Here is a 13918-nt window from a genome sequence, read left to right as displayed (position 1 = left end):
AGTCGATAAGACTTGACCTATTAAAATTATTCCAGTTTGAGTTGTAGGTGGGTGGGGCGTGTTTTATTACAAAATGACCAAATGATTTTTTAAAAAGATTTTTCTTGACGAGAACAAACTATTCCAACAAGACTTTATCCAGCATCGCTTTACTACTTCCTAGTCCTGGCCTTGAGCTAAGACTGTCAAGAAGGGTGGGAGATTTCAGTTTGTTTTTCTGCCTGTGATTTAAAAATTCATGCATAGTGTTTGCTGCAGGCAGAATAACACTTGCAGAAGAGACAGCAGGGGAAGGGACTGGGATTCTTCAAGGGGCAGCTTGACTGTCTGTCCACTACTGTTAGTTTGGTGCTCAGGCTTCAGAATTTTCTTATTGCAAATTATTACTTAGACAGTTTCAAACTTTCCCTTCCTCCTTGTTTTCTTTTTGTTAGAAGTCTGTCTTTATTTTTTTAAACATGCAGTCAGACTGAAGTTTTCAGGCTGAGAACTTGTACAAATATATGAACTCAGACATTGAAATGTACTTAGCGAAGTTTTAAGAGTTAAATCATAGAATGCAGCTTTCATGTTTTCTTATTGGATTTCCTCTGCTATCAGCATCAGTTCAGACCACATTATGAATCCAGTTGAGAAAACCTGCACTTTATTCCCAAGGGCACATGTTACAGGAGCAAATGATGGTACTTATGAACACCTATTTGGAATGCATATTTTTATGTGTTATGGAATAAGAATTCTACTTGTGTTTTCTGTGAAGGTGACTTTTTAACAGTCCCCCCCCCCAAAAATGAGTAATTTTCTCACATTTTTTTTCATTTGGGTGCCATCTACCATTTATTTTCTTTAAAGGCCAAAGAAGCTCACAGTGATGAGCTTTTGCTATTGTTACTGTATAAACACATTTGCTTCATTTCCAGGTACAGCGTTCATATAAAATGAAAGTAACTTATAAATGCACTTGAGAAAGAATATAACAGTGTCTATTGTTCAGGATGCTTGTAATGTTCTTTTGTTTTTTACATATGCTTTCTGGATGAGTCACTTTAATGGTATGCCGCTCCGCTGATAGTAATTCTTCAACTAAATATATTCAGTTAAGGAAAATTACAGGGTACTTGTATAATCATGTTTGGGCCTATTCACATATAGACTTGCAAGAGTAAATTCTTATTTGTTCTTTCTTGGAGCAAAGATGTAAGAAGTGTTCTGTTACTTTGTCAGTGGTTACAATTAATAGAAACATTTAATTCAGAAAAAAATCCACGACTTCCTGGAAATGCTTTTATATTTACATAGAATTACACATTCTGAGTATGGTCTAGAGAATGTCACTGGAATACTGTCTGATTTTTTTTTTTTTTCTTGCATGCGTATCTGTTCTCTTATATACTGCGTAATGGAAGAGTCTTTCCATTCAAACTGTTACTTAAAATATTTATCTTATACTTTACTTTTCTTAAAATTATGTATTAGAGAAAGTCTGTCATTTAAAATGTTTTGAATGAGGATCAGGCCACTATCATATATTTGCTTGAAGCCAGGGAAAAAGTATATGTATATTTTTCAAGTAGATAAATAAGATTTGTGAGGAAAGTTTCTCCTACATATAACTCAAGAGAGTACACTGAGCTTAAAAGGTTATTTATGGAGTACAAGTAAGAAAGCTGTAATAAAGAACCAGATAGCTATAATTTAATTTTTTAGTGTTATAATTCAGATTCAGTAATTCAGTAGCAGATGTAAAAAATGAAATGAGAGAAAAAAAATAAAGTGCTACCAGACTGACTAATCAGTCATTGAAAATGCCTGTAGTGGGAATTTACTCAGATAGAAAATGTTTGCACTGTCATTAAAGACTCCCTAATTTATATTAGTGAACTAATATAATGACAGGCACAAAAATATACCCTGAGGCTGAGGCTGTGCAAAGACAAGCATTTATAACCCACTCTGGTACTTAAATATTCTTGGCACTCCAGGTACCCTCATCACCCTGCAACCTCTAGTAAAAATATTTATTTCTCTTTCTCTCTCTCTCTCTCTCTCTCACACACACACACACACACACACACACACACACACACGACATGCACCCACTACCTGAGAAATATTAGAAGTAGTGTAGGCTAAGACCTAGTTAAATATTTAAATAATCATAACATTAATTGATTCCCAACTCTTAAGAGTGAAGCAAAGCCAGGCGCGGTGGCTCAAGCCTGTAATCCCAGCACTTTGGGAGGCCGAGACGGGCGGATCACAAGGTCAGGAGATCGAGACCATCCTGGCTAACACAGTGAAACCCCGTCTCTACTAAAAATACAAAAAACTAGCCGGGCGAGGTGGCGGGCGCCTGTAGTCCCAGCTACTTGGGAGGCTGAGGCAGGAGAATGGCGTAAACCCAGGAGGCGGAGCTTGCAGTGAGCTGAGATCCAGCCACTGCACTCCAGCCTGGGTGACAGAGCGAGACTCCGTCTCAAAAAAAAAAAAGAAAGATTGAAGCAAATGTGTTCAAGGCAATTAATGAGGCAGGTAAACACATATTAATTCTTTTCTTTTTCTTTTTTTTTTTTTGAGATGGAGTCTTGCTCTGTCACCCAGGCTGGAGTGCTGTGGCCGGATCTCAGCTCACTGCAAGCTCCGCCTCCCGGGTTCACGCCATTCTCCTGCCTCAGCCTCCCGGGTAGCTGGGACTACAGGCGCCGCCACCTCGCCCGGCTAGTTCTTTTTTGTAGTTTTTAGTAGAGACGGGGTTTCACCGTGTTAGCTAGGGGGTTTCACCATGTTAGCTAGGATGGTCTCAATCTCCTGACCTCGTGATCTGCCCGTCTCGGCCTCCCAAAGTGCTGGGATTACAGGCTTGAGCCACCGCGCCCGGCCAATATTAATTCTTTTCTAATTTTTTTTTTGTCTGTTACCTTTTAGACAAGTCTAGAAAGCCAAAGTAATGAACTTTTAAATGCCAAGGAAATACAGACTATTGCATGGGTTTTAATTTCCAGAAATATTATTTAAATTTGGAACTTGCTAATAAATCTGATAAACTGGCTGTTGATTAGTGTAATTGTCACTAGTTCCCGAACCTAAAATTCCATGTATCCTGTAAAATCTAAACACAGAAAACAGAATCTAAGTTTCGTTCTCTTTATTAGAAAAAAGACCAGTATTACGTTAAATTAGGCCATAGTAGGGGTAGCAGGTTGGAAATGTCTGCATTTTTTTTTCCCTTAGATTACATCTAAATTGTTTAATTCGTGGTAGCATGTATACAATGGGAATGTGTATGTTGGAAGGCAGGGCGTAGGAAAGAGAATAGTGAAATATAAAATGAATATTTATGTACTAGGTATAATAATAAGTGCTTTATATTTATCAAATCATTTAACCTAAATGACTACTCTTTAAGGAAGATATCATCATCATCATTTTGCAAATCAGGTAATGAAGGCCTAGAGAAGCTAAGTCATTGACTTAAGATAACCTAGCTAGTAATACGTATGGCTGAGATTGGAACCTAGGTCTGTCTGATTCCTAAAACCATTCCTGTCCCATCCAGTTCTGCCACAGCTGCATATATAAGTAACATGATCTTGTGCCAATGAATGATAAAGGGTACAGATTTTATTTCAAGATGCTGGCCTTCCAGGCTCCAGAAATACTGCTTTGCATTTACAATGTCCTGAGATGACATTACTTTCACCTGTCCTTAAGAGTAGTGCATACCTTATGGAATTTTTGTGTTAGATGAGTTAATACATAACACTACTTAGAATAATATCTAGCATATAGTAAGTACTCAGTAAATGTTGGTTATTACTTAAGAACTTAAGTAATGACTGATTCTTTTTTTTCCCCCCCTGAGATGGAGTCTCGCTCTGTGGCCAGGCAGGAGTGCAGTAGTGCGATCTCAGCTCACTGTAATCTCTGCCTCCCGGGTTCAAGCGATTCTCCTTCCTCAGCCTCCCAAGTAGCTGGGACTACAGGTGCCCGCCACTGCGCCCTGCTAATTTTTTTGTATTTTTAGTAGAAATGGGGTTTCACTATGTTGGCCAGGATGGTCTCAATCTGCTGACCTCGTGATCTGCCCGCCTCAGCCTCCCAAAGTGATAGGATTACAGGCATGAGCCACCATGCCCAGCCAGTAATGACTAATTCTTATACCACAAAAGGACTAGTTGAAGGAACTGGGTATATATAGGCTGGGTAGATTAAGAATATTCAACTGATACATTTCTTGTAAAATAGGTAGTAGACTTGTTCAGTGCTGCTATGAGGCAAAATTAGGAGTAATAGATAAGAGTTTAAGTAGGCTGATTTTCATTATGACTAAATAAAAAAATTCTAATGATATCAACTGTCAACAATTGAATAAGGCACTTAGGATGTAGGGAATACTCTGTTTTGGATCTAATATATGCAACACCCTAGATTCACTGGACACTCCTTTGCCGTCTCCCACCTCCAAACCCAGGCTACTCATTTCTCAGCCATAGTGGGAAGTTAACACTGCTAGAAACAATTTCACCAGTGAAGGAACAGGAGATGCTAAGGGGTAAGCAGGTAAATGAATTGCTCACTGTCTCCTCTAAGCAACTCTTTTTTTGTTTTCTTTTTGAGACAGAGTTTCACTCTGTTGCCCAGGCTGGAGTGCAGCGGCACGATCTCGGCTCACTACAACCTCTGTCTCCCAAGTTCAAGTGATTTTCCTGCCTCAGCCTCCCGAGTATCTGGGATTACAGGCGGGCACCACCGTGGCCAGCTAATTTTTTTGTATTTTGAGTAGAGACGGGGTTTCGCTATGTTGGCTATGCTGGTCTCAAACTCCTGACCTCAAATGATCCACCTGCCTCAGCTTCCCAAAGTGCTGGGATTACAGGCGTGAGCCAAGGCACCTGGCCTGTAAACAACTTTTCTAAGTTACATTTGTTTTATCTGGAGACCAGGACTGACTAGATAATTTTTGGGTTCGGGTGCAAAATGAAATGTGGCACCCCACTGCAAAAATTATTAAGAATTTCAAAATGACAACAAAGTATTAAACAAAGTGCTTGGGCCCTTTGCAGCATGGTTGCACAGGTTGTATATCCATGAAGTCACAGGTTGCATATCCATGAACCTGCACAGATTGCATATCCATGAAGTCAGCCCTGATAGAGACAACCTGAGACACTAAACAACCAGCTTTTTTTTTTTTTTTTTTTTTTTTTGGTAAAGCTATGACAAGTTCTGGAACTTACCCTCTTGTATTTGCTGTCTTTCCCTCATGCCCGTTTCTCTGGGATTATATCTCGCTCACCCCAAAAAGGCCTTAACAAGTAAGCTGTAACTTAGGCTGTGTTTTACAGGGACTTGGACTGTGATACTCTGTAACCTGAGTTTTTCAAATTTAAGACGCTGGTCCAAATCTCCTTTAATGTCACTTTTACCTCAAAGATAACATAATTCCCCCAATGGAAGGATAAACACTTTACATAATGACATTGTTTAATGCAGTCATAAATTTCTGTATAAGCTAGAATTCTCAGATTATTACATCTCCAATATTTAATTCTCTTTTGTTCAGGCATAATATGAATAATTCATTAGAGAGGAAGAACGGAAGAGCCTAATAAAGAAAGATACCCTTTACTTTTTTTAACTTTTTCCCCTTTCCTCACATTCCCATTTGTCTAAGCATCTGCCGAACCACCTCTATATATTGCTAGACAGATTTCAACTCCCTGCTCTCTTTCTCTACTTATATAATAATTGGTATGGTAACTTCAAATTATTATGATTATATCTAACCCCTCTCCCTGTACTTTCAGTTGTGGAAGTAGACATAAATTTAAATGTGAGCCAAAACTTCTTGAAATGTACATATTCATCTAATAAATATTTATTGAGTGATAAATACTGAGCACAGTGATAAGTACTGAGGGAAAAGCAAAAAATCAAATATAGATCTTACCATTAGGCAGCTTGGAGTTTTATAAAGGAGACTGTTGTTGATGTATATGAGACAAAAAACAATTCTTATTCAAAGCAGAAGGTGATAGGTGGAAGATCACTTGAACAAACAAAAAGTGCATATGAAATGGTAGAGAATTTGGAGTAGCGCTCTGGAGAGATTTATAGAGGACTAAAGATTATACATGTGAAATTGGGGAGGACAGATGTTCAGAGAAATACTAATTTATTCAGAATGCAACTTTAGGGTAAAAGCAATTTCCCTGGGTTAAAATATATTCTCACTTATTACTTGACATATGTAGACTGCTGTGTGTGTAGCGGTTTGATTAGGCTAGTTTTGTATTGAATTATTAGAAGATGAAGTCATTATCATCATCATCCCCTTTTTACTAGTGCTGTTACTATTGTGACCTAAACCTGGCCTTTGAGCACATTTTGTTTATTACAGAAAGTTAGCATGAGTTTATTTCTAATGTAAGGGAGGAAAAATAACTTATCGTTTTCCCCATTTTAGGTTCATTGGCCACAGTCTCTATACCAAAAGGCAGATTAGCACAAGAAAAGAATGCAAATTTATTTAGGTTTTATATAACTTGGGAGGCAGCATTCATAGGGAAATGAAGATCCAAAGAAACAGTTAAACCTGAGTGTTTTCTATAGTATATTTGATGAAGAATGGAGAGGTGTGGAAAAATATGATAGGAAGAAGAAAGAGTATGAGCTAAGTATAATAAACTGGGAGAAATTTAGCAAGACCTATTTGTTCAGATTTCTATGTCCCTTTGTCTTCAGAGATAAGGATGTTGGTTTCCTCAGGGTGCACATAGGAAAGTTAGCTCTCAGACCCGGCATGGTGGCTCACGCCTGTAATCCCAACACTTTGGGAGGCCGAGGCAGGTGGATCATGAGGTCAGGAGATCGAGACCATCCTGGCCAACATGGTGAAACCCTGTCTCTACTAAAAATACAAAAATTAGCTGGGCATGGTGGCACATGCCTGTAATCCTGGCTACTTGGGAGGCTGAGGCAGGAGAATCACTTGAACCAGGGAGTCGGAGGTTGCAGTGAGCCGAGATATAATGCCACTGCACTCCAGCTTGACGACAGAGTAAGACTCTGTCTCCAAAAAAAAAAAAAAAAGAAAAAGTTTTTGCCATTGGGGTTTTTTTTTTTTTTTTTTTTTTCGTTAAGAGAAGGGATCAATCTGTGTTGCCCAGGTTGGAGAAGAGTGGCATGATCATGACTCACTGCGGCCTCAACCTCCCAGGTTCAAGCAATCCTCTTAACTCAGCCTCTTAAGTAGCTGGGACTAGGCACATACCATCGCACCCACCTTATTTATTTATTTATGTATTTATTTGGGCAGGGTCTCACTCTGTCACTTAGGCAGGAATACAGTGATGCCATCATAACTCATTGCCGCTTCAAATTCTGCACTCAAGCAATCCTCCCACCTCATTTTCTTTTTTTTTATTTTTTGTAGAGACAAGGTCTAACTATGTGATTTAGTCCGGTCTCGAACTCCTGGGCCCACGTGATCCTCCTGCCTCAGCCTCCCAAAGAGCTGGGATTACAGGTGTGAGCCACCACGTCCAGCCCAGCTTATTTTTATATTTTTTGTAGAGATGGGGTTTTGCCATATTGTCCAAACTGACCTTGAGCTCCTGAGTTCAAGCAATACATCCACCTTGGCCTCCACGAGTGCTGGGATTACAGATGTGAGCCCCCACACGGGGCCTACATGAGGGTCTTAAGACCTGTGCCCAGGAAAGATCAGATAGTCCTTCCTGCAGGTATCATTTCTAAAAGTTCTTCAGCTTAAAATACTCAATATGCCAAGGTACCATATTTTTGGGTAATGTGCCCTGAACTTCACCATGTCCGTGTAACCTAACTAACATAAGTGACTGGTCAATGTTTTATCTTCATTTTTTTTTTTTTTTTTTTTTGAGACGGAATTTCATTCTTGCTTCCCAGGCTAGAGTGCAGTGGCAGAATCTTGGCTCACTGCAACCTCCACCTCCTGGGTTTGAGCGATTCTTCTGCCTCGGCCTCTCGAGTAGCTGGGATTACAGGCACCTGCCACCAGGCCTGGTTAATTTTTGTTTGTTTGTTTTTTGTTTTTGGTAGAGACAGGGTTTCACCATGTTGGCCAGGCTGGCCTCAAATTAATGACCTCAGGTAATCCGCCCGCCTCGGCCTCCCAAAGTGCTGGGATTAGAGGCGTGGGCCACCGCACTTGGCCTGTCTTCACTTTTTCAATCAACCAAGTGGGAAAGGAGAAACCTTTTGAATAATTAGAATATAGCAGAGAAACCTAAGTGAAATAATTCAATTTTAAAATCAGAGAGAATTATTTCTTCCATAGCAAACTCATCCTTTAAATAAAGCAAGCAATGATTGGTGAACCATTATCAAATTTTTGATAAAACTCTCTTCTGCAATAAAGAATAATTTCCAAGCTTGTCAGATCTAAACAAATGGAACTAAATTGGACAGAGCTATTAAAACTGACAGATTAATAGAAAAAAAGTAGTCTTTAGTGTTGGTGTTTGATTTTTAGTCTCTTGAACTTCCATGTATATTTAAGGTGTTTTCTCCTCATTGAGTTATAAAGATGTGCCCGTCAACATGATGAATTTGTATCTGAACAGTTTGGCTGAAATTTGCCAAGGGGTTGATTTTGGCAGTCTCTTGAATTTTTCATTGTAATGCTGATATGTCTCTGCATAAGACTAACTTTGCTTAAAAATAAGAAAGGCCGGGCGCAGTGTCTCAAGCCTGTAATCCCAGCACTTTGGGAGGCCGAGACGGGTGGATCACGAGGTCAGGAGATCAAGACCATCCTGGCTAACACGGTGAAACCCCGTCTCTACTAAAAAATACAAAAATCTAGCCGGGCGAGGTGGCGGGCGCCTGTAGTCCCAGCTACTCCGGAGGCTGAGGCAGGAGAATGGCGTAAACCCGGGAGGCGGAGCTTGCAGTGAGCTGAGATCCGGCCACTGCACTCCAGCCTGGGCGACAGAGCGAGAGTCCATCTCAAAAAAAAAAAAAAGAAAGAATCATAGTATTTTTCTATTTATGTTTCATGGTCCTTTAATGAAAATAACAGTATTTCAGAGGCCAGGATTTAAAAACCAATGTCACAGGCAATCTATCAAATTATAACACTTACCTCATCTTTGCAACTAGAATCTTGCCAAATGCTGTTGATACTGATAGAAGTGTTTTCATACATAATTGGCAGTTGTGCAGCAATAGAGTATCTATAAAATAGTTGCAAGTTAAAAAAAAAAATTACCCGGTAAAAAGACAGTCTCCTGACAGATCTGAAAAATGTGCTTGTATTTAAGAGCAGTTTGAATACAATACTTAAAATTAGTACTTGTCAGTGAGAGAAAAAGGAAGGTGCAGAGAATGTTAGGGGTAATTACAGCAACTAATGATAGTGTTTGAGGGCAGGCTGAATCTTTGTGAGTATGTTCGTTCATTTGTATTTGCTGGGGTTTGCTCTAAATCATCTTTCTGTATCAACAGTTATTTTTCACTTCTCTTTGAAAAGTACTAGAGATGGGAACTTTTACCATAGATATTGGTTTATAAAAATCAGGATACTACTACAAAAGAAAAAATTTGATTCTTTTATATAATTTAACCTTAAATCATTTATAGAGCTAAGAACATGCATTAATAACATCTCTTTGAACCTTAGTTTTTCTTTAATCTTCAAATTAGATTTTAAAGAATGAAATATTAGGAATTCCATCAATAAATTTAAATTGAAATGGATTCATTTGAACTAATGGCTGAGTAAAATGGTGACATTCCCATATTAAACATGATGATTTGGTATATTATATTACACATTTTCATTTATTTCATGGAGAGTAGAATTATTATGAGCAGTAATTCAGAAAAATGTGAGTTGACTTCATGGAACTATTTCCCACATTTTTTTAAAAAAAGACTTTAACTGGTAATGTCTCCTTTTAGATGTTTTGTGGAACACCTGGTAAAATATTCTAAATCCTTTGCACATTATTCTTTAGTTTCAGCTCAAATTCTCAAGAGCAACCTTGCATCAATGGAACAACAAATTGTTCATCTGGAACGTGACATCAAGAAATTCCCCCAAGCAGAAAATCAACACGATAAGTTTGTGGAAAAGATGACCATATCCTTTATTTATTTAAGCATTTTGTCTAGTTTTTAGTCTTTATGTCTGTCTGTTTACTAACTGTGTGGCTAGTTCTAGATTTACTAGTCTTTTCACAACATCTGGATGAATTTGTGTATAGGCTGTTTTTCTATTAGTAGCATAAATTTTGTTTCATGATGTTTTCAACCAGTAGGCAAGGGAACAATTAGATTTTTTTAAAATGCCGTTTCTCAAAGAAGAATTCCGTTTGAAAGCCCACAGGATATGCAAGGTAAGTCTTAAGAGGCTTGATGAAACCTAAACAAAACAAAACAGAATATTTTTATATAACCAAATGTTTAAAGTAAATGATCAACAGAAGGTTTTTTTTGTCTGAGTTTTTTTTGTGTGTGTGTGTATACATTTTCTGAGGGCATGTGTGCATTTTCAAGGACAATAAGAGGATAACTAATATCACTAGACTGAAAGGACTGTGAAGAATAAATGGATACATGGTTGGATGGATAGACGAACTGATCAGTAGATGATATATTTACATAAATTATAGTAGATATCTGTATAACATTAAACATTTCTTGTTAAATAAACATTTTTTGAAACTTCTAGTTTATAGCAGTATATTCATATAAATCTTAAAAATATATAAAAGGAAAACTTGAGAAATAGCATTTAGCTTGAATTGTTTAATGTTAAATCTGGTGTCTAAAGATAAACTACATTAGAACTGATTTTTTTATAATTTTCTATTTTAGTTTTCAAAACTTAAAGCCATATCCTCCTCCTCTGGGTTTAAATAAATATCTTGAACTGCAGATTGATTCACCATTTTATATCTCTAGAGGGAATAAATACTGTAAATTCTTTATCTGATAATAAGTAAATTCCTTCAACAACTATTTGGCAGTCACCTTGTTTCAAGGTTAAATCTATTGCCTTTTTCTTTTCTGATATGCTTTATTGTTTGCCCAACTTGAAAGTTACAGTGCTGAACTTGAATTACCTAAGAATGGCAATTTAGATTTATGTAAAAAAAAAAATTTTTAACTCTCAGTGTTTTGGTTCATTAATGAATACTGTGTTTTGTATGGTCCTTTAGTGATTCTGAGTACCTTCATGAATACAAATATTGGCAACATAAGTTTGTGAGTGATTGGAGGCAGGGAATCCACAAAAATAACCTTGAGTTGCATTACTGGCCACGTTGGGATACTTAATATGAAGGTTTCACTTTGTTGCTGATTACATTTTTTGTTTCAAATATGTTATATTGTCCTGTGCCTGGAAACACCACTTCCTTTTTCACCTTTCGATTTTGGTTCTTGCCTTATATTTGAATTTAATTCCTGATCCCCTTTTTCTTTTGAACATTTTCTTCTACTGTTGGCTTATAGCCATACAACAGCTTGCAACATTGAGTCTTTGTTGCTCATTTAGAAAAAGAAAAGTAATTTCAAACCCTCGTGAACTTGGCCTGGACTCCTTATTTTATTTCTCTCTTTATGCAGGTAATTAAGCACTTTAAAATGAAAATCCAGAGCCTTCTGTATCTGTATGTTACACATGAATGGTTATTCTTCATTTAAGTGGCACTAAAGTGTGACTCTTTGTCCACAAGGGGATTGAAAACTGTATTAAAATGTATGGGGCTGTTACTTTGCATATCATAGTTTTTAAAGAAACAAAATAAAATACATAGCAATTTATTTCAGAGAAAAAATTAGAATATTGGCTTGGGTTGGTTAAAAACTATGAATTAATGGATTATAATGATAAAACTGTGGCTCAAGTTATTCTTCCTTTGAAAGACTTCTTGGTCACCCATTGAGTGTTTCTATCTTCTAGAAAGAGACAAACAAAATGCATAATCATTGTATGTATGTATATGAGTTCTAGTGCCTACCTAATATATATATATTTTTTACCCTCCTGGCAATGCTAAAAGAGAAAGATATTTTATTGTGAGATACTTGATCCTGTTTTAAAAATAGAACCATGATTCCGTTTCTAGTATAGGATCCTTTGTACTCGATGATCTTTCCAATGTTCCCATCCAGTGCCAATACATTGTATTGCTTCAAGTCACTGGCCCTTTAAATTGAACAATTAGGGGCACAAGTATGGGAGTAGTTTCCATGGAAAGTAACTTTAGCTACTTAAACAGTAATCTCTCTATGAGGACTGAGTTCACAAGCTGAAAAGCACTCATATGCCTTTGGACTTCAGAATAGCAACAGTGCTATAGTTAGCAGTAATGGCATGATGGCTTCAGGGCAACTGAATATGCAGGTTGAATCTTGAAATCTCCAAGTCAGCCTATGTCCTGGAGCACCCTATATTTACCCTTACTCTTTCCCAATTTTGATTGAACACTTACAATATGCTAGACATTGCCAGGCATGAAAATTGAACAGTACACAAGATGATAGAAAACTTGACCTCAGGCTGCTGACAGTCTGACATGTGTATGTTCTCTGTCTTGCTGTCCCCATGGGAGAGATTATGTATGGTTTGTTAATTACTATATGCCCACCACAATGCCTACCACCTAGCACAATATAGGCACTCAGTAAATGTGTGTTGAATTACACAGTATTATAGCTAGAGATAATGAAGATCATCTAGTCCAAGCCCTTGCTTTTACTTAGCACTTCAAAATGATACTGTCAAACAGTGTTAGGCTGTGCTTATAGTTATAAAACTTTTCTTCATATAAATCTCACAAATGTGAGTATCATTGAATCAGCTTTATAGAGCATGCTGTCAAGTATAATCAGTTTTAGGAGAGAGGATCCACAGCTCCACAAGTAAATGTCAGAAAAAAATAGGCAAAAACCAAAAACAAACAAACAAACAAACAAAAACCTTTCCAAGGCTATTTCTAGCCTGCTGGGGCCAATGGCTTTAAAAGGAAACTCATCACCTCTTTCTTCCTTTCTATACCCAAAATTGGTTGTTTGTTCTGACTCAGAAAAAATTAGATGGTATGGGAGAGAAAAATCAATGTTTCTTGACCCATTCTAAGGTTCATGGCTGACACCCTATAATACAATATTAACAAGAGCAAAGCATACAAATTTATTTAATGTGAGTTTTATGTGACACAGAAACCTCCATAAAAGAAGACTCAAAGAAACAGGGAAAAACCATGTATTTTATGGGCAGTTGTGCAGAAGTATGGTAGCAGGACGAGCTGTAGACAAAACTCCTCAGACACTGAGTTAAAGAAGGAAGGGGTTTATTCGGCCGGGGGCATCGGCAAGACTTCTGTCTCAAGAGCCGAGCTCCCGAGTGAGCAATTCCTGTTCCTTTTAAGGGCTCACAACTCTAACAGGGTACACGTGAGAGGGTCATGATCAATTGAGCAAGCCGGCGATATGTGACTGGGGGCTGCATGCACCGGTAATTAGATCAGAACAAAACAGGATAGGGATTTTCACAGTGCTTTTCTATTCAATGCCTGTAATCTATAGATAACATAACTGATTAGGTCAGGAGTCGATCTTTTTTGTTTGTTTGTTTGTTTCCTTTTACCATTTTAATGGTTACTCCACACATCCTTGACTTACTACAAATCTTTTTTTGTTTTGTTTTGTTTCCTTTTACCATTTTAATGGTTACTCCACACATCCTTGACTTACTACAAATGTTTTTTTTTTTTTTTTTTTTATACTTTAAGTTCTTGGGTACATGTGCATAACGTGCAGGTTTGTTACATATGTATACTTGTGCCATGTTGGTGTGCTGCACCCATCAACTTGTCAGCACCCATCAATTCGTCATTTATATCAGGTATAACTCCCAATGCAA

The 13918-nt window shown here is 37.6% G+C and overlaps 1 protein-coding gene across 6 annotated transcripts in view; it reads left to right on the top strand.

Annotated features, from left to right (window-relative positions):
* DIAPH2 (diaphanous related formin 2) overlaps positions 1-13918 on the top strand; it is a 927958-nt gene that overhangs the window by 556901 nt on the left and 357139 nt on the right. For all 6 annotated transcript variants that reach the window (XM_026452159.2, XM_026452160.2, XM_026452157.2 and 3 more), the window contains one exon: positions 10002-10126. In XM_026452159.2, coding sequence (XP_026307944.1) covers positions 10002-10126 — 125 coding nt within the window. The remainder of the gene's footprint in view (positions 1-10001; positions 10127-13918) is intronic.

This window comes from Piliocolobus tephrosceles, chromosome 12, assembly GCF_002776525.5.
Source record: "Piliocolobus tephrosceles isolate RC106 chromosome 12, ASM277652v3, whole genome shotgun sequence".
NCBI lineage: Eukaryota > Metazoa > Chordata > Mammalia > Primates > Cercopithecidae > Piliocolobus > Piliocolobus tephrosceles.
The sequence above is the reverse complement of the archived record's forward strand: the minus strand, read 5'-3'. Positions and strand labels throughout refer to the sequence as shown.